This window comes from Patella vulgata, chromosome 2, assembly GCF_932274485.2.
Source record: "Patella vulgata chromosome 2, xgPatVulg1.2, whole genome shotgun sequence".
NCBI classification, from domain to species: domain Eukaryota; kingdom Metazoa; phylum Mollusca; class Gastropoda; family Patellidae; genus Patella; species Patella vulgata.
Window position 1 is genome coordinate 89,566,851 of NC_065880.2, and position 27,498 is coordinate 89,594,348.

The 27,498-nt window shown below is 37.8% G+C and overlaps 1 protein-coding gene across 1 annotated transcript; it reads right to left on the bottom strand.

The window, feature by feature from the left end:
- Positions 1-986: 986 nt before the first annotated feature.
- LOC126812434 (extracellular matrix organizing protein FRAS1-like) lies at positions 987-27,498 on the bottom strand. The gene is made up of 10 exons (XM_056098412.1): positions 27,489-27,498; positions 25,489-25,626; positions 16,110-16,247; positions 12,970-13,176; positions 12,024-12,214; positions 10,710-10,878; positions 9,744-9,922; positions 9,032-9,157; positions 8,259-8,402; positions 987-998 (listed from the first exon to the last, which is right to left on the bottom strand). The coding sequence occupies exons 1-10, from the start codon at positions 27,496-27,498 to the stop codon at positions 987-989; spliced, it is 1,314 nt and encodes a 437-aa protein (XP_055954387.1).

The following is a 27,498-nucleotide window of genomic DNA, read 5'->3' on the forward strand; positions in this document are numbered from 1 at the left end:
CGTCCATATTTCACTATCTGTCGATCCACCAACAGTTGGTTTGTGAACACTATAAAGGGTACAGATTTTATCGAATTCATGTCCAATTTGGTGTGAAGCATTGAGGTCATCAGATAACACTATCGATATTCCAAAGGCTTTGTCAGGCCCGAAGCTATCGGGGGAGAGGGGGTACAAGAGGGACATGATAGTCGTTGGTTTCGTATTGAGTCCAATGGAAAGGGCTAACCAATTCTTTCCCAATGGGGTAAAGGCCCCCACTAGCTACAGGCCTGTTTGTGTAGTGCTTTCCTGCACAGTAGTACATTCCTACCATATTTTCTAATTGGATTTCCTCCTATACTGACACATGGGAACCACTTAATCACCAAAATAAGTGTGAAAAGGACTCTGCTACCTCCAAAACGTGAAATCCTAATGTAAATTCAAATTTTACGAACCAAACTGGCCGTCATCTTGAATGTATCCTACACCCCCCAAAACTGACTCAGAACTTAAATCATGACAATGGAATAAGAAATCAGAATAGATATTCTTTGTCAATACAACACCCACTCAAATGTGACAAGGAGTAGGGTCGTCTGTCCAACCTCGTGGGTTTTCTCCAGGTCCTCTGGTTTTCTCTCACTGCTACCCAAGCGAATTATTGAAATGAAATTGTACCATATGTTAGTCCCGAAATGACCTAGTTTACTTCTCTCTATCTCTTCAACACAACATAGATTTTTATCAGTGACATCACCATGCTTGTGTTGATCATCCTAAACACGCAGAAATTTCTGCGGGCCTCTCCTTAAAGGGAAGAATACAGGTAAATTTCACAATTTATTCTTACCTGTATATTCGGTCCGACAGCTACAACTGGCGTCTGGTCGTTTAACGGTAGAATTAAAACTGACAGTACTTGTCTCGGGAGTAAATTACGACTCAGATCAGTCACGTTAAAATATATCAACTCTGTTAACGGTTTATTCCCAATCTCTGAATCAGCCATATAACTGTAAAAATAAAGAAATTCACAGTAATCATTTAAGTTAAAGACAATTGGTGACCCGTACTGGCAAAATGAGTTGCAATGAGGATATTTTGAAAATTGAGTTATTGTTATTTTCACATTTTCCATCTCAATACCTTGAAAATGGTGTATTGTATGTTTGAATCGGGCAAAAATTGACTAAGCTATATCCGTTTGAAGCTGCTCAAGTCAGAAAAGTAAGTTTTGAGAAAAAGCAAGTTAAGGATGTTATGTTGCAAAACAAAATCACATAGCAACCATTCCAGAATAGCGCCTTAGTGGTCAAGAGATTAAGATTGTTGATTAGGTAATCAAGCTTAGTTTCTTGATCATCAAATAAGCCGCCACAGCTGTATGAGTGTTCTGTTAACTTCGCCACACGACTGAATTAAAATAAGGTTTTGGGTGTAGAATAGAATAGACTATTGTTATTTTCAAGGATTGACTAGTCATCCGGCTACAAGGGCAGAAAAATAACAAATTTCGCTGAGAATTTTAAGAAAAAAGAAATATTTACGAATATGGTAGCCTATTCTTAAATAATGTCCAAATTGAAGGTGTTTTAAAATGTTTTATTGCTATTTTGATCTTTTGAGTCGATAGATAGCATATTTTAAGGATTGACCATTCGTCCGGCTACGAGCGGAGAAATAGAACTAATTTCGCTGAGAATTTTAAGAATAAAGAAAGATTTATGAATAGGGTACTCTTAAAAAATGAAATGAGGTTCTACGTCCTATTTTTATGCACCAACAAGTCTAATAAAGACGGGCATTATGCCATGCAGTCTGTCTAGATTAGATATGACTGTTGGGTTTACAACTGTTAAGTTTTCTGTTCTGTGTTCATTACTCAACACCACATGGATGAGAGAGAGAGAGGGGGGGGGGGTTTAACGTCCACTCGACACAAACTATGTCATTTCGAGACTAACATATGGTTTAATTTTATTTCAATAATTCGCTTGCGCGTAGGGGTCTTTAGCAGTGGGGGGAGGAAACCAGAGTACCCGGAAAAACCCATGAGGCTGGACAGGCGACCCTGCTCATTGTCACCTACAACCGGGGAATTGAAACCCCGCCAGTTTACTCAATGACAGACTTTATGATACAGCGTGCACACGCTAACCATTCAGCCATCCAAACCCCACCACCCCGCACTTGGAGGAGTAAACAGTTGTAAATTTTATGGCCAGAAATGTAATTTTTATTGTTCCATTTTAATTATAATACTATTTTTGATTTTTTGTCTTATCAACATAATCTACGTTCTTCATTTTTTTTTCGATTAGCCACCATGCAATAGTAACTTTGGCATTCATTTTGGTCTTGTTAGTCAGTTTATTATTTTTTGTCAGATATATGTCAGCAGATAGTATTGTCATTGTTAGTCAGAGAGTATATTGGGGCATAAAACATGGTATATTTGTTTGATAGTGTATGTCATTTAGGCTTGTCAATGGCATTTATGTTGTATTATGTCATGGTATTACCAGGTTATAGTAGTTATATGTTATAATTTAAATCTTTATATGTAGTTATATGTTATAAATATTTAAGATAATACATTATTAATTTTTAAAGTAAAAGTCTTCAACTTTGGGGACAATATCTTTAAAACATTAATTGTGTGTGTGTGCTATTAAAAGGTGACTAGCCAATGATGAAATGTTACGTAAAGCTAATGACATGTTAATTTATTATAATCCCTTTATAGATAGAAAGTAACTGCCCAAATGGCATATCTCGCGAAGATGCCAATAAAATCTATTAATTGTTTTGTTTCTTATATTGTTAATTGTTACATCAATGCTAGTTTACACTGTAACCCAGGTATCGTTTAATCTTGTGTATCTAGCACTAATTTTTTTCACATTCGTTTAATATCAAATCTTTGTTTAAAAATTTGTAAAAACTGTTTAAAATCACCATAAATCATTTAATTTGTACTTCTGTCCAGTTTAAAGCTGACCATTCAATTTTGATAATGAGTGTCCAATTTACAAGTGTCAATCATTGTTAAAAAATAAACAACCCAATTGATTAATGATGTATAATGATTCATTTTTGAACAGTGATCAGAAAATTAAATACTTATAAATTGGACACTCATTATCAAAATTAATCAGTCAGCTTTAAACTGGACACATGTACAAATTAGATGATTTTGGGTGATTTTAAACGATTTTTACGAATTTTTAAACAAAGATTTGATATTAAACGAATGTGAAAGAAATTAGTGCTAAATACACAAGATTAAATGATACCTGGGTTACAGTGTTATGTCAACACTTGATCTAGTCAAGTGATTAAAAGTTCTTCCATATAAATATGTGATTGTACTTAATTAAACCACAGTAATTTTTACGAATTTTTAAACAAAGATTTGATATTATAAATATGTGATTGTACTTAATTAAACCACAGTAATTTTACGAATTTTTAAACAAAGATTTGATATTATAAATATGTGATTGTACTTAATTAAACGACAGTAATTTTTACGAATTTTTAAACAAAGATTTGATATTACGAATCAAGGTAATTTTTGCCTGCTTAGTTTTTTAAATGATTATTTTGTTATTTGTGAATCGGCCTTCACTAATTACTTCCACACTGTGTTGTAGGATATGTTTTTATTTTTTTCCATTATAAAATAGCACCCAAAACTATTGGGCACACGACTTGTGTACTGATTATAAAATGTTTATTATTTATGTCTTAAATATTTGATATTAGGATCCTATAGCTGCATGGTAAGATAACATCAAAATTGATTGAAATCGATCAATATTGAATTTTAATTTGTGGTTTTAATTTCAAATATTATGGAAAATATTGAGTTACAGACTTAGCTTTTTTAATCGTTAGACCAACACTCAACAACATGACATACCAATGTCAGATATGTAAATAGAATATTGTCAGATGATATTATCATCATATTTATTTTTGTATTAATGTTTGATTAAATAAATGAAATGAAATGAAATGAAATGAAATGAAATGAAATGAAATGGGGTTTAACGTCCTACTGTTCTGCTCCGAAGACGAGCATACGCCATACAGTGTGCTATGAGGGAAATTTAGCACCAGACAGCGGCACTACGGCCTACTCTTATATCGAATTCCAACTGTCAAGGGATCTTGTACATGCACGCCAATGTGTACACCGGACCTCGGTTTTCTCGTCCCATTCGAACGACTAGACAGCTTTCCTTGTCAGCCCCTCCGTCCTGCATCACTGTTTGATTAAAGGAAACTTATATTCATATTACATCTTTATCTGTTTGTCAACGCATTTGTGATGCAGTATTCCTAGTGGCAGTTTACTCCCTACAGCAAACCCTTGAACTTTTCGTGCCATCCGAAGGACTAGACATCACTGACAAGGGGGAACCACAATGCAGGGATCGAACACACGACCTCCAGGCTAGCGAGCCAGCGTCATACCCACTTAATCATGCCCGCCCCCTACAGCAAACCCATATGGACCATTTTAATATATGCGACTGTAGAAACCCAATATTTGAATAATTTGCCAACTATGGTTTGAAACTAAACATTAAATACAGAAACTGTTAAAACAGCTCAATTAAACGATACCCAAGTTGTAGTGAATGTTCCCTGACACTTATATCAAAATGAATCGTAAGACAGTGGAAACCGAGCATAATCTAGATGGACTATTATAAACTATGGGACAGTAGAAAACCAACATTTAAACAATTTGCCAACACTGGTTTAAAACTGACACTTACCGAACATAACCTTGATTGATGTCATCTTGTGTAAAGAAACTCCCCGATCTGATTCCTTCACCTTCTGGTCCAACCAACAACTTGCCATAAAATGGTTCACTGCTCAGAATAACCGTCAGATCAGAGTCCTGATCGTCAGAATCACCAAACGCTAACAGGTCACGCGTAATGGTTACAGTCTGGCCTACAAATAGAATCACAGTTAACAAATTATTTAATTGGTCACACTTGACACAAACTAGGTCATCTTGAGACTAACATATGGTACAATTTTATTTCAATGATTTGCTTGCACGTGGAAGGAAACCAGAGAAAACCTACGCAGTTAGGCAGGCTACCCTACTCCTTATCACATAAACAGGATTTGCAGGAGGAAACTGGAGAAAACCCACGCAGTTAGGCAGGCGGCCCTACTCCTTGTCACATACATATACAAGCTTGCGATCTAAATCCCGCCACTTGATTTAATGACAGACCGTATGATATAAAACAAGGGCAGTAGACAGTTTGACCACTTGATTGGATTCATTCTAGCCAAGAATCCAAACGTCTTACCGCAATTCCAGAAGGTTCAAGAATAACCTCTAGATTAAAGTTACAATTTCATATTTTTAAAATTAATTAAAAGGACCTGGGCGTCACTGATTCCCGATGAAGTAACATGTGTGGGGTTTATGGTTTAAAGTTACAATTTCATATTTTCAAGTTATATTTTTAAAATTAATTAAAATAAGCCTTAAAATAGATGGCATCCATAAACAGTCCTAATAATCCTATTAATCCTATAATTCACTATTGCCAGTTGAGAAATTGGCAAAAATATCATTTTCATCTTCAAATTCCAACGTTTGAAGATAACTACTCCATGGTGGAGAATAGAAAACAAGGGAGGTAATTGGGAGTTAATTGTGTTATTATTTCCGGTGTAAATGAGTTTTAAGTTTGAGAATGACACCTATTGAGCAAAAGACATAGAAATAATTATGTTTTGACTTTCTTAGAAAATATGAAATTATTAACTAATGAGCACCCGTTCGACCATTAGACCACCTGCCCCCCCCCCCCTCTTTCACAGTCATACAATAAAGAGAGAGAGAGAAATGGGGTTTAACGTCCACTCAACACAAACTAGGTCATTTCGGGACTAACATATGGTTCAACTTTATTTCATTAATTCGCTTGCGCGTAGGGTTCTTTAGCAGTGGGAGGAAACCGGAGGACCCGGAGAAAACCCACGAGGTTGGACAGACGACCCTACTCCTTGTCACGTACAACCGGGGTTTCGAAACCACGCCAGTCAACTCAATGACAGACTTTATGATACAGCACGCGCGCACGCTAACCATTCAGCCATCCAACCCCCCGTCATACAATAAGAAAAACTTCACATATTCATACCTTCAGTAACATTTACATGACAGGTTGCCGTTGGTAACATAAATGGTGCTGACTTGTCGACCTTCAAAATGTTGACCTTGACCTTAGAGGTGACCTGATGAACTCCATCACTAACGGCAATATGAAACATGTCTGTTAAAGGTATGCTATCCCCATGGTGAACATACTGAAACACACTGGTCTGTACGTCTTTATAGTGAAATCTGTCTCCTAAAAAAACAAATAATAACCAATCCAATCAATTGATGAAAGATATTTTTGACTTAATTGATTAATTTCTAATTTCGCAAATGATAATTGATGACATCTTCTACTGGGGGCTTATCTGGGGCCTGTTTCACGAAATTTTAACTAAGATAAAATTCAAATTTTAGTAATTTGATGGGATAATATTAGATTGATTTTAGTGCTTAGCCAATCAAAATAGAAGTGTATCTATTAAAATTTTGATTTTATCTTTAGTTATGATTTCGGGAAACAGGGCCCTGTAAATGTGATCACCTCGAGAGCTGAATGACACTGATCCAGTGGACTAAAAGGTTTAAAACTGGTGATGGTATCCAGTGATATGTGATTGCCTTTCATGAGACATAACAGCCACGCAGGGCATTGAAATCTGACAGCCACAGGGTAGACACACCGGTACTAACACTGTAATCCAGGTATGATTTAATCTTGTGTATCTAGTACTAATTTCTTTCACATTCGTTTAATATCAAGTCTTTGTTTAAAAATTTGAAAAAACTGTTTAAAATCATCATAAATCGTTTAATTGGTACTTGTGTCCAGTTTAAAGCTGACCATTCAATTTTGATAATGAGTGTCCAATTTACAAGCGTTTAATTTCTCAATCATTGTTAAAAAAATAAACAACCCAATTGATTAATGATGTATAATGATTAATTTTTGAACAGTGATCAGGAAATTAAATACTTGTAAATTGGACACTCATTATCAAAATTAATCAGTCAGCTTTAAACTTGACACATGTACAAATTAAACAGTGTATGGTGATTTTAAACACTATTTACAAATTTTTAAACAAAGATTTGATATTAAACGAATGTGAAAGAAATAAGTGCCAAATACACAAGATTAAATCATACCTGGATTACAGTGTAATAGGTTTCAAAATATTATTTCAAACTTCCAAATGTCAAAGGTTCTCTTACGTGCCTCATTTTTTCATGCTATCCGGAGGAGTACTCACCTAGCCACATCTAGTTACAAGTAACATAATAATTACCTCTTCTGATTTCCGCTTTTAAACTTCCTTCAACTTTTTCCAAATGGCCATACGATGGCGCCACAGTCAACAAAAATTCTAGTTCACCGTCGTCAGTATCTAGATCAGTAACTTCAAAAACTTGTAAGACTGGAGTAGTTCCCCCTTGTGATACAGCCATGTCTGGATTGGGTATGCTGAATCGCGGTGGATTGTTGTTCACCGGGAGAACTTGTATCATAAATCGTTCTTCTGGTTGTCGACGATTTTTTCCGCCATCAGAGACTGAAATAGGAATGAGGTATAAAGTCACGTCAACAGAATATTTTGGTCAGGAGACAAACATATGGGTCATTTTTGTTTCTATGGTTACAACGCAAAGGTTTTACTTACCTTTCATTCCAAACCGTGTTGACCTTCATTTGCATTGTCAGTCCAGCATTGCAAGGGGCTATATATGTGACACAAACTAGGCCATTTTGGGTGTTATGGGGTTAGAGTTCCTACGGACTTCTGGAGTTTTTGACCAGATTCTGATCTTCATTTCCTCATGATCTCGTAGCTCAGTGTCAAACGTTCTACAAATCGACTCCTGCATGTCATACTGGTCACACAATTTTTGGGAGAAAACCTGCCCTCCCAACAATCTAAATATTTAGCAATTTGAACCCAATGCTGCAAAATGTATTTCTTGTAATTGTGGAAATCAAAATTTCTCGTTGAAAAGAAAAAAAGTTTAAGAAAAAAAAAAATAAAACCCTTACTTCATGAATCAGCTGAAGAGGTTGTTTTACTTCTATTTACAACTTACCTACAAAACTAAAACTAACTTCTAGCTTCGAATTTCCGATCTCCATAACAGGTGGTCGATAAATAATGCGATTATTGTCGACATCATCCTGTGTAAAGCGAAGAACAGGTTTAAATGGAACTTCAATATGTTCAACCGTTCCCTCATCATCTCCTAATAAGGTCGTAATAGAGTAGATGATTTCTGTTGGTTTGGAATCGTCATCGTGGAAGGAAAGGTGAGCAGCCGTTATTGGAACCAACTGATTCTCTAAAACCTGAAATAACCAAAAACAATATTTTGCATTTTTTCGTATCAATAACTAATCTAAACCATAGGTTTTTTTTGTCCCATCCCAACAAATAGGCACTGTTCTTAACCTGGAACTATGTCCTGCACCACTGACATGGGCAAACCGGACTGGAGAATTCCAAGAGGAACAATCTCAGGCAAAATTAAAATGGTTGATCTTTCCTTAGATTTTACAAAATGAAATGAAATGGTGCTTAACGTCCTACCATTCTGCTCTAACTGGGCTACTGAAGACGGGCATATGCCATACAGTTGGCTATGAGGAAAATTTTGTTTGCCCGGACAGCGGTACTACAGCCTACTCTTATATCGAATTACAATTGCCAAGGGATCTTTTACGTGCACACCAATGTGTACACGAGGAGCTTGTTTTTGTCCCACCCGAACGACTATCTGTTGTTCTTGTAAGGTCCTCTCTCCTGCACCACTGACAAGGAGGAACCATGCTGAAAAATACTGATGACCGATCGAATATTGGGGGAAGGAGTGAGTACTGAGCCCCAACGCCAGGTCCTTTTTGCCGCTGCTTACCGTCATTCCTAGTCGAACACCTGGAGAAATAGTTGGGGCCGCCAATTCTTCATAAACATCATCCAGTACTGTTATCTTGAACATCAGGTCTTTTATGACATTTGGAGGCTTTGACATATCTGCTACCTATAGATAAAAACACGATAAAATATAAAACAACTATCAGAATTAATAACAATCAGAGGCCTGTTTCAGGAAATTTTAGTAATTTGATTGGATAATATTAGATTGATTTTAATGCTTAGCCAATCAAAATTAAAGTATCTACTAAAATTAGGATTTTATCTTTAGTTAAGATTTCGAGAAACAGGGCCCAGGGACCTTAGAACATCCAACCCTTTTATGTATTTAACTGTTTCTATATCTATATGCCAAGCGAAGTTAGCAAGGTGAGCCAGTCAGCACCTACTGCTCAAAATCCCAGAGGTCCTGATAAGGCTACATTAGTCACTAGATCCCTACTGGCATGACTGCGACTTTCCTCTCGTTCATCTGGGCTACAATTTTTATAGTTCGGCTTAATTGCTTAAGCTTAAGCAGATTATTGAAATAAAATTGAACCATTATGTTAGTTCCGAAATGACCTAATCTGTGTCGAGTGGATGTTTTACCCCATTTCTCTCTCGCGCCAACCCCTATCTAGTAGTACATAAACATTACGAAGTATGAAAATCATTTGCTTTGGCTACGTTTGGACAAATTTGTTGTCTACCTCAAAAGTGAAAACATCAGACTGTGAATTCTTGCCATCGTGCTTGTACCATATCCTTCCTTCGTTAACATCACGTTGTAAGAAACGATACATCCTGGCAGCCATTGTTCCATCACCAAGGTTACGCCATCCTCGTCCCGCACCTGTTACTGGTATTGGTACAACCATTAATATTTCTCCTAGAAAAACGTGAAACAAAGTTATCTTTTTGAAAACAATGAAATAAATAGGATTAACTTCCTACCCGACTGGTATCGTCCCATTCTACTCCACTAACCTCCGGGTCCATCCATCCTGGATACTTCTGCTATTTCTACTGACTAATCGAGTGGGCAAAGGGAAGTAACTTGCACCTTATTGTGGCTAAGACTGGTATGTAAACTGTTATTTGATTGGCTTATAGAAAGAATCAAGCTACGATCAAGGGTAGATAATCTGAATTCGTGAAAACTGCATGGATGGACCCAGAGGTTAGTGGAGTTGAATGGAACGATACAACTGGGGATACCAAGAATGACCAAGCTAATACAGTTTGCTACGAGGGAAATTGCTTACTGGTTTATGAGATCATCAATTCAATAGGTAGATAGTTGGACCTTGCTAAGTTGCTAAGTGGGTAAGACATTGGCTTGCTAGCCTGGAGGTCCCATGTTCAATCCCTGCATTGGCTCGCTAGCCTGGGGGTCGGGTGTTCCATCCCTGCATTGGCCGAGAAAGTTCATCAGGATTTTCCGGAGTGGTTTCCCCTTGTCAGTGGTGCAGGACGGAGGACCTGGCAAAGGACAACGTATAGTCGTTCGGATCTGACAAAAAACCAAAGTCCTGTGTACATATTGGCGTGCACGTAAAACATCCCTTGGCAGTTGACTAGATCTGCAGTTGACCTTAATTTCTAGACCTAACAACCCATATATATGTTTCTGGATAGGATATTTTTGTTATTTAGTATGAATCAACCAAGCTTACCGTGTATTGGATTACTGGTAGAAGGCACCAGCGTATAGATGATATCATTAGATCCAGCATTCTCGATATCCATTGCTCGAATCTTCAACATGTCTGACGTGATCTGAAGGCTGTCCCCTCGTACAACATGGCCTCCAGCATTGTTAATAATAACAGGCTCTTTACTGTCCTAGAAAAAGAATTGAAAAAAAAATGTCATCCAGTTTCCTACCATAGCTAAAGTGAGAGAGAGAAAGAGAAATGGGGTTTAACTCCACTCGACACAAACTAGGTCATTTCGGGACAAACATATTGTTTAATTTTATTTCAATAATTCGCTTGCGCATTGGGGGCTTTAGCAGTGGGAAGAAACCGGTGGACCCAGAGAAAACACACAAGGTTGGACAGGCGACCCTATTTCTTGTCACATACAACAGGGTTTTTGAAACCACGTCAGTTAACTTAATGATAGGCCTTATGATACAGCCCGCATGTGCTAACCATTCGACCATCCAACCCCCCTCCCTCACAGATAAAGACCCCTACATGTAAACGAATTCCTATAATATAGACATGCCCTATTTTAGTTCCAAAATGGATTTTTAATATAGACATACAGGCCAATTTTGCCTGCAAAATATGGCAGCAGTGCCCAAAAAATGAACCTACATAACTTTACCACAAAATACCCATAGTAAAATCTCGAAAAATAACTGCAATTATCTAACGGGACGTATTTTCTCGAATTGCAGTTTGAGTTTAAGAACTAGACACCCTGAATCAAAATCAAAATTTTCTGAAACTCTGAACTCAATTGTCAGTTAAAGTCCCGGATTACGGGCACTTCATTTTATTTTCATATCCACTAAATTTTATTTTTTTTATATCATTTGCTCAGTGCCCGAAAAATTTGATGATCACCCCAAAAAAATTGTTTTGCGTCCCCCAGTGCCCTGGCTCGTACGTCCATCCATGAAATGATGACCTAATTGCTTGAACTTTCTCTTTTGATTTAATTCATATTTATCACCTAGAAATTCTAGCATTGAAACCACATGATATTTTCCATTTGACACAGAGTCAAATAAACTCAAGAGTTTTACTTCAATATTTCGCTTGCGTGTAGGATATTTAGCAGTGGGGAGGAAACTGGAGTACCCAGAGAAAACCCATGAGGTTGGACAGGTGACCCTACTCTTGTCAAGTACAACCGAAGAATCGACACCACGCCAGTTGACTTAATGACAGACCTTCTGATGCAACAAGCACGCGCTAACCATTCAGCCATCCAACCCTCTTCCACAATGAAATTATTATTATTATTATTACCTTGGGTCGTATATTTATTTCTGTAATTATATTCAATGGTAGTTGTCCGTCTGTCACTTGTAAAATCATCATATCAGATCCCACGCTTGTATTGGCTGAATTATCATAAGCCACGCCTCCAATATACAAATCTTCCATAGTAAAACTTCTGATTGGTTGCCTAGTTTGTGAATTGACAAGTTGACCTGATAATGGACCTGAGGATAGAAAACATGAGATGAAAATCATCAATCATAGCCGAGTCGGATATATGTCCCTCTAGGAACGGCAATGATGTCTTCCCTAGAAACATTGGCCTCTACGTCAAGGAGGCTGAAGGGCATACCTTCTAAGTAGTCCCCCATGATGTCTGTATCCCAAGCAGGCTGTTGTTATACCTTCTAAGAAGCCCCCTATTGTGTCTGTATCCAAGCCTCTTTAGCCGAGGAGACGGTGAGTATGCCTTCTAAGAAGCCCCCATGATGTCTGTATCCCGGCCTCTAAGCCGAGCTGGCTACCCTTCCCTCCAGCAATGTTAATGATGTCTAAAGCAAATTTGATGGTGCTATTTAATTTATATCAAACGTTTAGATTTGTGGGCTATTAGGGCGGGGCAATTACCATTTTTGGGTAACTGTTTCATTATAGCACCCGTTTCCATCAACACTGTTTATTTAATTGGACTAATCTATGCACGAGATGACTGGACACCAATAACCTACTTCTAGAAATTGGTGGCAGGAACTGTCAGTGAGTTAGTCTAAGAAAGTTGACTCTTGCAAAATACCTACTTAGCCCATTTCTTGTAGTCCCTCATTTGTATAATCACTTCAATATATTAAACAGAACACCTTTTATAGAACTAAAATAACCCCTATATAGTTTTACAATACAGTGTGATTCGTTATTATTATCATTGGTCAATAATCTTGAATTAATCTTTTAAGATTGTTTATATAGACGGAAAATTCACCTTGAATAACCTGTAGAGTTACTGTTCTTGGATCAGCGTCTGATTGTATATCTAGTGTTTCCGTGGTGATGATGGTCTGTCCACTACTAGCCGCTAGTAAGGGTTTATTTACAGACACACTTACTGGTTGAGATGAGATAACGTGGATCGGAAGACGAAGTTCATTACTGTAAAACTGTCCATCCATGGCTCGTAGGACTACCTCATCTGAAAACAGATCAAATTATATTTATATATTTCAAATTATGCCTATTCAACAAGGAATCAAGGTGGCTCAGTGGGTAAGGCACTGGGTTCGGCCCCAGTGTTTGTCGAGGAAGTCCTTAAGGATTTTCCAGTCTGGTTTCTCTTGTCGGTGTTTCAAGATGGGTGGCTTAGCAAAGGAAAGATGTCTAGTTTCTCACATGGGACAAAAAACAAAGCCACTTATTCACTCACTGGCGTGCATGCACAAGAATCCTTGAGTAGAATAGGTGGAAATTTTGCTGTATGTCATGTGATAAGATAGAATAACGCAGCTTAAAGTTGCAATTTCATATTTTTAAGTTATATTTTTAAAATTTATTAAAATAAAGCCTTAAAATAGATGGTATCCATAAACCGTCCTACCTTGTTAAAGAATAATCCTATTAATCCTATAAGTCACTATTGCCAGCTGAGAAATTGGCAAAAATATCATTTTCAAAGTCAAATTCCAACGTTTGAAGGTAGCTAATGCATGGAGGCAATAGGAAAACAAGGGAGGTAATTGTGTTATTATTTCCTGTGTCAATGATTTTTAAGGGTGGGAAATAATGCCCATGGTCGTATAATAGTGAGTTGATAACCTATTAAGCAAAAGACATAGAAATAATTATGTTTCGATTTTCTTAGAAAATATAAAATTATCGCTTTAAAGTTAGATCATTATAACTTGATGATAAAACCAATGTTTACCTTTTAGAACATCCAATGACTGCCTTCGGACAAAACGTATCTTTCCGTTTATAACATCGCTCCACGTAAAATATTCATTTCTCTTTAAAACTCTATCAACACCATCAACTACCTTGACAACATCACCACTAGAGGGCGTTAGCTGTAGGTATATTTTTAACTCAGACGTTTCTGTATCTGGATCAACAAGGTACAGCAGACTGGGTGTAAGCGTAGTTACACCTTTCTCCGTTACACTGATGTGTCCAAGGGCTTGAAAACTAGGAGGATTGTCATTGGCTGAAAAAAGAGAGGATGGTTCCGATAACGCCATTTTGATTGCATGTTTAGTATTTTTCCTTTCAGGGTCAATTCTTAATTCAAGTTGAAGATCTTCACAGAGAGAGAGAGAGAAATGGGGTTTAACGTCCACTCGATACAAACTAGGTCATTTTGGGACTAACACAGGGTTCAATTTTATTTCCATAATTCGCATGCACGTAGGGGTATTTAGCAGTGGGAGGAAACAGACTTTATGATACATCGCGCGCACGCTAACCATTCAGCCATCCAACCCCCCAGGTCCTTGATAAATAAACAGACATTCAAGTCTTGTTTAAAATTATTTTTGCTTAATATTAATTTTGAATCAGGATTTTTTCTGAAGAAATAGGAAGAAAATTATTATGATAATCAAATTTTTCAATTAATAATTATTTTTTCATAAGGCCACACAAATTTAAACTTTTTTTATTCAAAAACACCTGTTTAAGTTTTGATTCCTTTTTCTTTGAGGGAAACGAAATAATTTAAAAACAAAAATGGTTGGATGCTCTTCTCAAATTCTTAGTTTTAAATTTTGAAATTTTAACAAACTGTTTTCGCCAATCATTGTGAAATCATGGTTATTTACCATAACCTGATATAGTAATTGGAACATAATCAAGTAAAACACTATTTATGGATAACAATTACTATGGTTTATGGAATAACATTTAGTATGGTTTATGGAATAACAATTAATATGGTTTATTCTACTGTGAGGTTTCAGCAAGATTTCACAAGTCATTATCAAGCATATATCAACATAAATAAATATGTTTAATAATTACGACTTGTGAAATTTTGTTGAAATGACACAGTGAAATAACACATACTAATTGTTATTCCATAAATAGTGTTAAATAAACCATAGTAATTGTTATTGTTACTAAAATGGGAGCCATCTTTGTGGCTCAAAACTAGAAAAAATTTTCCGACAAACCTGTGCATGTTCTCTTGTCTCTGTTGGTTAAAAACTGTGGTCCACAATTCGATACACAAATCCCGTTCTTCAGATATGATCGACTGTCACAACGTAAACAAACATCACTTGACGTACAACTCAAACAATTAGTAGAACATTCTAAAATAAAGAAACAGAATGAACTGTAACCTCAACACAATTGTTTAATCAGATTGTCGGTGGCAGACGTAGACTTGTTGAGAACCCTGATGTGGCCCTCTCGAACCCAAAACAAAATGGTGAGAGGTGGGGTTTAATGTCCACTCAACATAAACCAGGTAATATTGGAAATGAAATGAAATGAAATGAAATGGGGTTTAACGTCCTACTGTTCTGCTCCTAAACTGGGCTAATGAAGACGGGCATATGCCATACAGTGTGCTATGAGGGAAATTTTGCCCGGGCAGCGGCGCTACGGCCTACTCTTATATCGAATTCCAACTGCCAAGGGATATTTTACGTGCACGCCAATATGTACACGGGACCTCGGTTTTTCGTCCCATCCGAACGACTTAACAGCTGTCCTTGTCAGGCCCTCCGTCCTGCATCACTGACAAGGGGAAACGACGCCGGAAAATCTGGATGAACCTACTCGGCCAATGCAGTGTAATATTGGGACTAGGAGTTTTTGCCAATGGGAGGAAACCGGAGGTAGGACAGGTGATCCTTCTCCTTGTCACGCATAACCTTGGGATATATATCGAAACTTCACCTTTTTCATTTTAGTGATCAACAAGGGTATCTATTGCGTGGACCAGGGTGTTGACTTCAAAATTTTCACTGTAGGTTATTTTTGATAACGCAGAGAAAATTTGCGTGGACTACCAAAATAGCACAAAATACCACATTTTTCTTTTCGATCTAAATGACACACTTTCAGTATCAATCATACACCCACCCACCCGAGACCCCACAAAATAAAAAACTGAAGAGATTTTACCTTGGCAACGACCTTGATAACTTGGATACATCCTCACTCCACAATCTTGTACACATTGACCTTGATAAACTTGATACGGTGAGTAACATTTGGTACAATCAGCAACTTCATTACAATTCTCACACATTGAATCACAACCTGAACAAATATAAAATAAAAGTAGACAAATATTTGATTGGTGTAGACAAAAATTGATGGGTGTCCTAAGTTAAAGATACATTATGGGAGATTAGATAACGAGCTGGCAGTTCTCACTATAATAGTTAAAAAAAACATAGATAATGTAAAGGGAATTTTTGAAAATTTCAGTCAAATTGATCCACTATGAACCGAGATTTTAGTGATTGAATTTTCGGCCTAGCATCGATCATCATTACTAAAGTCAGTAGGATAAAAAACATAGTCTTGATTATCCATTTCATGATTTAATTATGAATGGAAGTCGAACAGCAAATCAGAACCTAATCCAATAAACATCGCAGGCTAGCGATGCCATCGAGAGTTGATTATGATCTGGATAAGTTAATTAATGTCTAATTAATAGTTTATATAACATTTCAGGCCTAAAGAAAGACCTGCAATAGGCAGATTTAGCTCTTGCATAATGTATGTTTAAAGTTACTGACACATTTCCATTGTCTCAGAAATCAGGGTAGCATAATACCAGGACTTGGGTATCATGTAGTTGTAAATGCAACACTCATTATCACATCAAGATGGACCATCTCAAACTACGCAAACTAAATATTTTTTGATTCTCAGCGAATTTTAACGATTTGCCAACAATGGTTTGAAACTAAACATTAAATACAGAAACTTCTCCCATGCCCACATCCAGTATATGGCTTGTCAAGCACAGTGTCCACATCTGACTACCAATATTTCAACTACCTCCTGACAGATTGACGTTACTGAAAATATTATTGCTACACAATTATTATGTCGTATCAGGTACATATTATTTTACTAATTACATAAAATAAGTCAGCCATACTTTTGCTCTAAAATTAATTATTTCTGTAGTTTTGTAATCGGAGTCCAGCTTTAAAGAGAGAGAGAGAAATGGGGTTTAACGTCCACTTGACACAAACTAGGCCATTTCGGGACTAACATATGGTTTAATGTCATTTCAATAATTTGCTTGCACGTAGGGGTCTTTAGCAGGAAACTGGAGGACCCAGAGGCGACCCTATACTCCTTGTCACGTACAACCGGGGATTCGAAACCACGCCAGTTGATCATGACTCAATGACAGATCTTATGATACAGCGCACACGTGCTAACCATTCGACCATCCAACCCCCTGGAGTCCAGCTTTAAACAGCACAACTAAATGTAGTGATATCTTTCATGAATAATAATAGGTGTTATGATTGTTGTTTTGACTGACTGGTGCATATATCGCCTTGTTTATAAAAGCCTGGAAGACAATTCTTGTGACAGGAACTACCAGATGGAATGTGTGCTCGATCTTGACATTGAGTACAGATTGATTCGCTGCCATCATGATTTGGTTCACAGACAGAACAACCTTCCAAACAATCTAAATAACATAAAAAAACATATTTTGAGCAACATTTTGAGCAACATTTTGCCTAAAATGCCACATAACAACCCTTGGCCTTCCAATGCATTTCTGTACCTTGAGTAGTAAACATAGTTCATTATCATTAAATGCTAGCCTACATTAGAAAAATATCTCCAGATATATTGATAAAATGAAACGAGAGAGAGAGAGAGAGAGAGAGAGAGAAATGAGGTTTAATGTCCACTAGAGAGAGAGAGGGTTTAACATCAACTGGACACAAAATAGGTCATTTTGGGACTAACATATGGTTCAATTTTATTTCAATACTTCATGTCCGAAAAGGGGTCTTTAGCTTTCGGAGAAAACTTGAGGACCCGGAGAAAACCCACGAGGTTGAACAGGCGACCCTACTCCTTGTCACATACAACCGGGGATTCGACACCACACCAATTGACTCAATGACAGATCTTATGCAACGTGCATGCAAAATGAAACAACAGAGTAACGTACCATGCAGTGTATGCTATGATGGAAAATTAGAACGAACAGCAACCATTTTAGACTAGTCTTTATCACATTCCCCATGTCAATGGGGGGTTGGATGGCCGAATGGTTCGCACGTGCGTGCTGTATCATGAGGGCTGTCATTCACTCAACTGGCTTGGTTTCAAATCCCCGGTTGTACGCGATGTCAATGGGTACACAGGATCTCGGGCTTTCTATCTGAATGACAAGACACTGCTCCTCGCCAGGCCCTCCACGCTTACAAATCTCCAATCTGATTATAATACAGATCTTTATTTCGTTTCGTTTTTTTTATACTTTCGATGGCCTACACTACATGAAGATCTGACAAGTTATAGCGATAGGTCACGTCAGGGGTCAAAAGATCAACTTTTGACCTATGACGTCAGACATTTGATTAACCAATCAGCATTGATGTTACTAGTGGATTACCCACAGTTCCGGCCCACACTCGATTCGACAGACCATTTGATTGGCTGACCCCTCATTTCAAGCAGAACACAAGTTAAATAACAAGTCTTCCAGATCCTAGTGTAGTAAAGACAAGTAAAATGAAATTTTGAACTATAAAAACGAAACGAAATAGGATCTGTGTTTTAACCAGATTGACAAATTTCTGTCTCGGCCAACACCAGGATCAAACCCCACCGAGCCACTACGGCTGTTAACAAGACCAGTTAAAACCTTCAAAAGTCCTACTTACTTTCACAGCTACGTGTTTGTGATTTGTAGAACTTTCCTCGAGGACAGGGCGATGATGAACACCGGCCATCTTGTGGAGATGCATTGTCATGGCAACTTGAGCAATCTGAATTCTTTGTTCCAGAACAACTTTTACATGATGGATGACAAACTATAATAGAGAAGTACAAGAAATATTGCAAAGACAGATTTACGATGATTATCAAGGACCAGGTCGGAGGCCTAGATGAATGGGGTTTTAAGATTGGTTCCCGCGTACAAACTGGGTGATTTAATGGTATATATGGACCAAAAACATATTCAAACTAATTAATTTGTCATAATTATGCTTCAAATCCTTCTCAAACATTGTAATTGCAAAGGAATGCCCTGTTATTAAACTTCGATCAAACCAGGTCATGTTTACGTCACGTCTTGGGAGTCAGAGGAGAATTCATTGCATACATAAGACGTTGTTGTCTTTAATCGCTTACTATTTATTACAAATATCGAATCCTAATTAAATTCTCGGATTATCCACTACCCGCGTCTTTTTCCGTCATTTTTATCTCAGAAAGTATTGTACGTCTAACTCTTCATAAAGTTTATCAACTTGTACATCAAGCGCTCAATCTTCGCTTGTGACCTTTGACATCACACGTGCAGAAGTTCCTAATCGTCAGGCTGTAGGTTTCCATTAGGCAACGTCATATAATTAGAAACCTACCTAGACAGCGACCATCTTGTGAAGGGAGATAACCTTCTGGACAATCTCTAGAGCACTGACCATCATGTAAGAAATAGGACTCAACACAAGAAGCACACATGGAACTGTCTGGTAAACAAGCTCTACAGCTTACTGGACAATCTGGAAGAAAAAAGCAACAAAAACGTATGAGTGTTGACAAATTTTAAATTTCGAAGCCGTTGACTGGAAAAAAAACTGCTAAAACACAAACGCTGAACAAGACCGAAGACCAAGACCGAAGACCGAATGTTATGATTTAAAACTAGTCTTATCAACACAGCCTCTGTTCTTCTTGGATTAGGGGATCCTTTACTGACTTATTCTGAAGTAGGATTTAACTTTCTACGTTCCAATGTTCGGCACCAACTGGACAAAGGAATACGACCATATGCCATACAGCGTGCTATGAGGGAAGTTCCTTGTAGAGATTTAACTCTTCACATTATTGTACTTTGCAAGGGAATTCCTCAACTCCTCAAATTTTAAATACCAACTTCCCTACCTCGACATTCCCTTTGTTTAACGTAATATCGTGGTCCACATGAATCCACACATCTCCCATGTAGTAAAACATGTCCTGGTGCGGTGCATGATAAACACTGATTGACCTTTGACCCCAAACAAGAACTACAACTCTTGTCACATCCTGAAAGTAGAAGCAAAAAAATATAGAAATGAAATGAAATGAAATGGGGTTTAACGTCCTACTGTTCAACTCCTTTACTGGGCTAATGAAGACGGGCATACGCCATACAGTGTGCTCTGAAGGAAATTTTGCCCGGGCAGCGGCACTATCGCCTACTCTTATATCAAATTCCAACTGCCAGGGGATCTTTTACGTGCATTCCAATATATACATGGGACCTCGGTTTTTCGTCTCATTCGACGGATTAGACAGCTGTCCTTGTCAGGCCCTCCATCCTGCATCACTGACAAGGGAAACCACGTCGGAAAATCTGGATGATCTTTCTCGGCCAATGCAGGGATCGAACGCCCGACCTCCAGGCTAGCGAGCCAGCGTCTTACCCACTTAGCCATGTGATCCCCAAATATATATAGAAAGAAATAATAATAATATAATGAATTTATAAAGCGCCTGCATTCCAGTAAAGATTTCTGCTCCGCGGCCCTATTACATTTTGTAAAAAAAAAAGGTAGACGCAGAATAAATAAAAATGAATTATACATATAATCACAGAAAATTTAAGAAATATGAAGTTATTAAAATGATAGTGCAAGCACTATATAAAAACTTAGCTTAAAAAGTTCAGTTATTAAAAGTTATCACAAGTTCCGATTTTAAATGTTTTAAAAGTCATCACAGACACAAATGGGATTTATCATCCACTCGACATAAACTCATGATTGTATCCCACCCACCCCCACTCCCCGAAATGGTGTCGTATCCCGCTCTGCCTGGTGTTGTAGGCCCTGTTCACGCCTCTGAAATCATGCTGGAAAATATTGAACAGGTTTTGTAGTCTAAACCAGGATTGAATTCATACTCAACAACTAGTCAGTGTTGCTTCCAACTTACCAAGACATTCTCTGTTCTGTAAGTAAAAACCAGTACCACACGATCGGACACATTCTCCATGTTGCCAATAGCGACCAGCTGGACATGACGTACAATGATATTTGGTACCATCACTACATGATTTACACGTTTCATCACAATCTGTCAAAAAAGAATCAACAATTAACCATTTACCTTTTTGGATTTTTCCTGCCTAAATGAGTGTTCAATTTTAAGTAGTCTTTTGAATCATTTTCAGAAAATTTAAGTCTAATTATCTCCAGTGGATCTGTTACGTCAATGAAATTGTTTCGACATCAAATAAAATCATCAAATTGTCAACATCAGTCAAACAAAAATGACATGAAATGTAATTTAATGTCGTACTATTCTGCACCGACTGGGCTATGAGTTAAATTTTGCTTGGACAGCAGCACTACAATCTACTGTTATTTCGCATTCCAACTGTCTAGGGTTCTTTTGCGCGCGCCAATGTGTAGATCATCCCATCTTAACGACTATACATTGCCCCTTGCCAGTCTCTTCGTCCAGCACAATGACAATCAGAAAATCTCAATGAACTTTCACATCCAACCACGCTGATTGAACAGAATCAGCGAGCCAACATCTCACCGCAGCTCCCACAGTCAAACAAGTAAAGAACTGTTGATCGATACCAAATTTCAGCAGCTGCATAGCTAGGAAGTGAGCAAAGAAAGCCGTCACACGAACTATGCCCCCATCCACAACCCGGCACATTTTTCAAAAGTGTCACATTTAAATCTTAGTTCACTTGTGTTATAAAACTCAAAAGTTTGGTATTGCAGAACTTTGGAAGAACTTTTTGGACTCTTAACTTTATACCGACCAAAATCCTTTTTTTTTGATTTCAATCACAAAATAAAAATGTATAATGAATTTAAATTTATTTGGGACATTTCATGGCACCCATATTCAGAACCTGGCCCCAAGTTCACAAAGCATTCTCAGACTTAAGTTAAGAATTTACTCAGAATTGTTTGCCTTATTTTAACTATAACATAGCCCTTTATAAAACTTTTGTTGTTTTAATGTATCAAATACATCAAAAAGAAACTATGTGCAAAGTTTTGTGTTTCTGGATCAAAGATATTTCTCATAAACAGTGATTGAAAGTTGAGTAAATTCTTTACATAAGTCTGAGAATGCTTTGTGAACTTGTGGCCTGGTCATACTCCTGAACTCAGGTATGTCAAACTACGCCTGTTACTGTGTACATGTTCTAAAATATAAACAAAGGAAGGGGACGTACCTTTACATAAATTATTTTCTGCTGGATAGAAACCTTCACTGCATTTATCTACACAGATTCCATTTTGTACGAGTTTGTTTCCAGCACGACAACGTAAACAATGATGAGCATCTGTGGGCAGACAACTCTCACATTCTTGACTACATATGGCTGAAAATAGATGTACAGAAAAGTCAAATTTATTTTGGACAACAGAAAAACGACCAACATAAGAAAAGAATTCAACACTTGTAATGTGTTCTTCTCAATGGTGGGGGGTTGGATGGCTGAATGGTTAGCACGTTCGCGCTATACCATAAAGTTTGTCATTGAGTCAACTGGCGTGGTTTCGATTCCCCGGTTGTACGTGACAAGGAGTATGGTCGCCTGTCCAACCTCATGGGTTTTCTAAGGGTCCTCCGGTTTCCCTTCCACTGCTAACATGCAAGCGAATTATTGAAAAAAATTAAACCATATGTTAGTCCCGAAATGACCTAGTTTGTTTAGAAACTTATCAACAAATGCTCAAGAGATCAAATACAGGAGCAGATTGCAGGAGCGGATCCAGGAATTTTAGCAGGAGGGGGTTTGCCAGGTACCTGAGACAATGTATTTATGTATTTTGGGGGGGGGGGGCTTGAATGTTTTTGAGAAATATATGGCCTCTATTATCATTTTTGCCTATATACATTCACATTACATTATGAATTAATACGCTGACATGGTGATTTAATTTCATTGATGCAAAGCATTAATTGTGATGTCACTTGTGCCTATATCATTATCTCACGCTTCGAATGCCCATCCCACCATCTGACGACAAAGGATAAAATACACGACCATTTTAACACCCCCCCCTCTCTGGATCTGCCCTTGTATTGCTATGGGAGATAATGTGTAGAGCTTTTTATAGTAGCTCAAAATAACCTGGGGGTTCTCGATTGTCAGTCTATAACGTCTCGAATTGACAGAATTGCAACCGAGTGACAGATAATTCAGTCCTGTCACAGTTCTGTACAAAGGAGGGTGGTGTGAGCAGAATCGTGACGTATTTAAACACAATGAATTTGTTTATGCTGTTGGTTGAGATAATTTCTTATGCAGACAGCGTATGTGTTGTAGTTCAAAATCCCCCTTTTCACTCGATTGTCACTATTTTGGGGATGATAAATTTCTAGAAATATTAATCATACCTTTTCTACATTCCCCACAGCACTGTCCCGGTGGTATATCAGCATAACTACCATCTGGACAAACAGGACATGATTGTTGGTAGCACACAACATCCAGACCTTCAGCTTGACAAGTACAAACAGTACACGGATCTGGGACCCATGTTTCACCAGGCTACAGAATAAAAAAACAATTTTAGAAGAATTTCCTAAGCAAGTAGCCTTAGAAGCTCAGGGCTATCAGGTGGTTATTTCCAATAAAAGTATGGCAAATTTGGTTGGTATATATGGAGAGTAAAGACGCCCAATCTTATTAGAAAAATACTGGATTACCCGAAAAATACCCATGGTGCAAGCACTGGGCAAAAGTGGGAGGGTATGTACTAGCTTGACTGAGGGAGCGGTTGTTATTTCTTGATCAAATTGTTAGGCAGTTCGGGAACATTGAGGGGTGTCAAAGTATAAAAGACTGCAATTAAACGTTGGAAAAAAAGATGACAGAAAATAATTAAAAATTTACTTAGGCCTCAATATGTATGATAAATGGACAGTAATTAATGAAAAATACATTCTAAAATATGGACCATCCCTCAATGAAGTTAGATGACAAACATGGCCTCTAACAAAAGTTTATTTATAGCTTGAGTTATCTCCCTGTGCATACAAAGTTTTGAAATGGATTTGAAGCAAATTTTTGATAGATTAATTAGTTTGGATATGTATTTAGTCCAAATATATCATCAAATCACACAGTTTGTATGTGGGAAAGTATGTTTAAGCTAACGTTAAAGTCGGTTCTCTCTATCGTGCATTTCCAGACAATAAATACATTTTTACAGATTAATCCATCCAAATATCAGTTGTAGATAATCAATTAGTCTGGATTTAATTGGATTATAAAAAGGCCAATCAATAGATTTTAAAAAACATTTTTTTACCATATAACGTAGACTATCAAATATACAGAGTTTAGGACGAACGCATCGAGGACAGCAAGAATCATGACCCTCTTCAATAACTTCATCCTTTAATTAAAAATAAAAACAAACATTCTCTTTCATATTCACATGGTCAACTAGTGTATGTGTTGGCGTGAACGTTAAAGAATCCTTGACAGTTGAAACACCATCGTCTGAGCAAAATTCATAGCACATATGACCACACTATATGTTAGTTTCATAGCACATACGAGTTCATGTCCCTGAAGCAGTGATGGCAAGTTTTACAACACCTATACGTTGCAACACTGCTTTGCAATTCCCGAACTTATAGCTATGTAATCTCCCTTTCAGGCATGTGAACAGTAGTGTCCAATCAAAGGGTTTTGACTCAAATCAAAAATGGAGTCCTTCTCAGAAACCTTGACAATGAACGAACCTAGAACTTTGCAACTCGATTATCACAGGTAGACATTGTAGCTGGAAAGCTAGAGACGTGGTATTCGTGATTATCGAGGAATCTGATAGGCTCTCAAGCTGGGCTTGTACTCAATCGAAATAAGTGCTGAAATATGCGGGGTATTACGTGAAGGCCTTGATAAGATGTACGTAGTTAAAGCAAGATGAAGCCTTATATTGAAAATAGATACGAGTCATACGATCACACCACATGTTAGTCTCAAAATAACCGAAGTAGGTGACTGTGTTGACCGGACATTAATTCATTTCATATGGTTTAGAAAAGTAAAGAAGATATTTTAACTTTAAATTGATTTTATTTTACAATGTAAACGAGAATTGAATGTGTCCGGTAAACTCTTTCATTTACTTTACAGATATATGACTATTTAGCAAAAGGAATTTAATTTTGTTAAAAAATTTCAAAACATAAAAATTTCAACTGAAAGTTTTTAAGACAAGCAGCAGAGTATTTGTTTTGCCTCCTGCAAACAAGAATCACGACAACTCGTCTTGGTGTGGCACAATGATAAGTTAAATACTTACCCCTTTACACGTAATATGTGGACATGTTGCTAGGTGACATTCACGTCGGCCATTTTTACACACACAGTACTCACATCGACTGATATTCCACACATCACCATGGTAACGCACAGGTATCTCACCAACACATTCACCTGTAATAGTAAATCAGGATATATCAATAGAGAGAGAGAAAGGAATGCGGTTTAACGTCCACTTGACACAAACTAGGTCATTTCGGGACTAACATATGGTTCAATTTTATTTCAATAAATTGAATGCGAGTAGGGGTCTTTAGAAATGGGAGGGAAACCAAAGGACCCGGAGAAAACCCACGAGGTTGGAGTTGGACAGGTGACCCTATTCCTTGTCACATACAACCGGGGAATCGCTACCATGCTAGTTGACTCATTGACAGACCTTATGATACAATGCGCACACGCTAACCATTCGGCCATCCAACCTCCCCCCGATATATCAATATGACTAGAACCAGCTCCATAAGAGTATTGCTGGACAAGGGGTAAATCTTTTAAGCCCTGAATGACTGGGGTTTAGTTTGTTTAGGTTTGTATAGCTGGGAAGTTTTTCTGGATAGACAAATGCCCTATTACGTGACCAACACAGACCCCTGTGAACTAACTAAACGTATTAAAAACACACACTCTCTCTTTTTTCCTACCCGTGTAGATGCATTCGTCTGCTTTTTAATTGTCACAGAAATTGGCAACTATTTTATTTAAAAACTGACCTTCTTTTGGTACACATTCTTCACAACATATCCCATCATTCCTTACTTTACGTTGCGTCTGTAAAACAAGTAAAATACACTGGGTGGGTGAAAGGCACATGGTTGGGTGAAAGACAGTGGGTGGGTGAAAGAGAATGGGTGGGTGGAAGAAAATGGGTGGGTGAAAGAGAATGGGTGAGTGGAAGAAAATGGGTTAGTGAAAGACACTGGGTGGGTGAAAGAGAATGGGTGGGTGGAAGAGAAAGGGTCGGTGAAAGACACTGGGTGGATGGAAGTCATTGGGTGGGTGGATGACACAGGGTGGGTGAAATACACTGGGTGGGTGAAAGACACAAGGTGGGTGAAAGACATTGGGTGGGTGGATGACACTGTGTGGGTGGAAGACACAGGGTGGGTGGAAGACATTGGGTGGGTGGATGACACTGTGTGGGTGGAAGACGCAGTGTGGGTGGAAGACATTGGGTGGGTGGATGACACTGTGTGGGTGGAAGACGCAAGATGGGTGGAAGACATTGGGTGGGTGGAAGAGAACTGGTGGGTGAAAGACAAAAGAGAATGGGATGGTGAAAAAGAATGGGTGAGTGGAAGACATGAAATGAAATGAAATGGGGTTTTAACGTCCTACTGCTCCGAACTGGGCTAATGAAGATGGGCATATGCCATACAGTATGCTATGAGGGAAATTTTGCACGGACAGTGGCACTACAGCCTACTCTTATATCGAATTCCAACTGTCAAGGGATCTTTTACGGGGACACTAATGTCCCATCAGAATGACTAGACACCTGTCCTTATCAGGCCCTCAGTCCTGCATCACTGACAAGGGGGAAACCACACCGGAATGAGTGGAAGACAGTGGGAGGGTGAAATACATGGGTAGGTGAAAGGCATGGGTGAGTGAAAGATAATGGGTTTGTGGGTGTGAACAGGTGGGTGAAAGAAAACAGGTGGGTGAATAACAGTGGGAGGGTGAAAGATAATAACATGCAGGTGGAAGATGTAAAACGGATTTTCTTTTTCTTTTCTCATCAAAGAAGCACTGGGTTAAATGACCTATAACAAACATCACATTTCATGGGTCTACATTTATCTAATCATCAGCTTTTTCATGCTGTTTGTAGAACTATACAAGTGTCATTTATGATTTTCAATAATAGGATTGTGTACATTACAATCCAAACCGGACTTTCATAACAATGTATATATTATTATAACAGATGACATACATCATAACTTGTCAATCAACCATGTCACTGTTAAACTCACCTCTTGACAT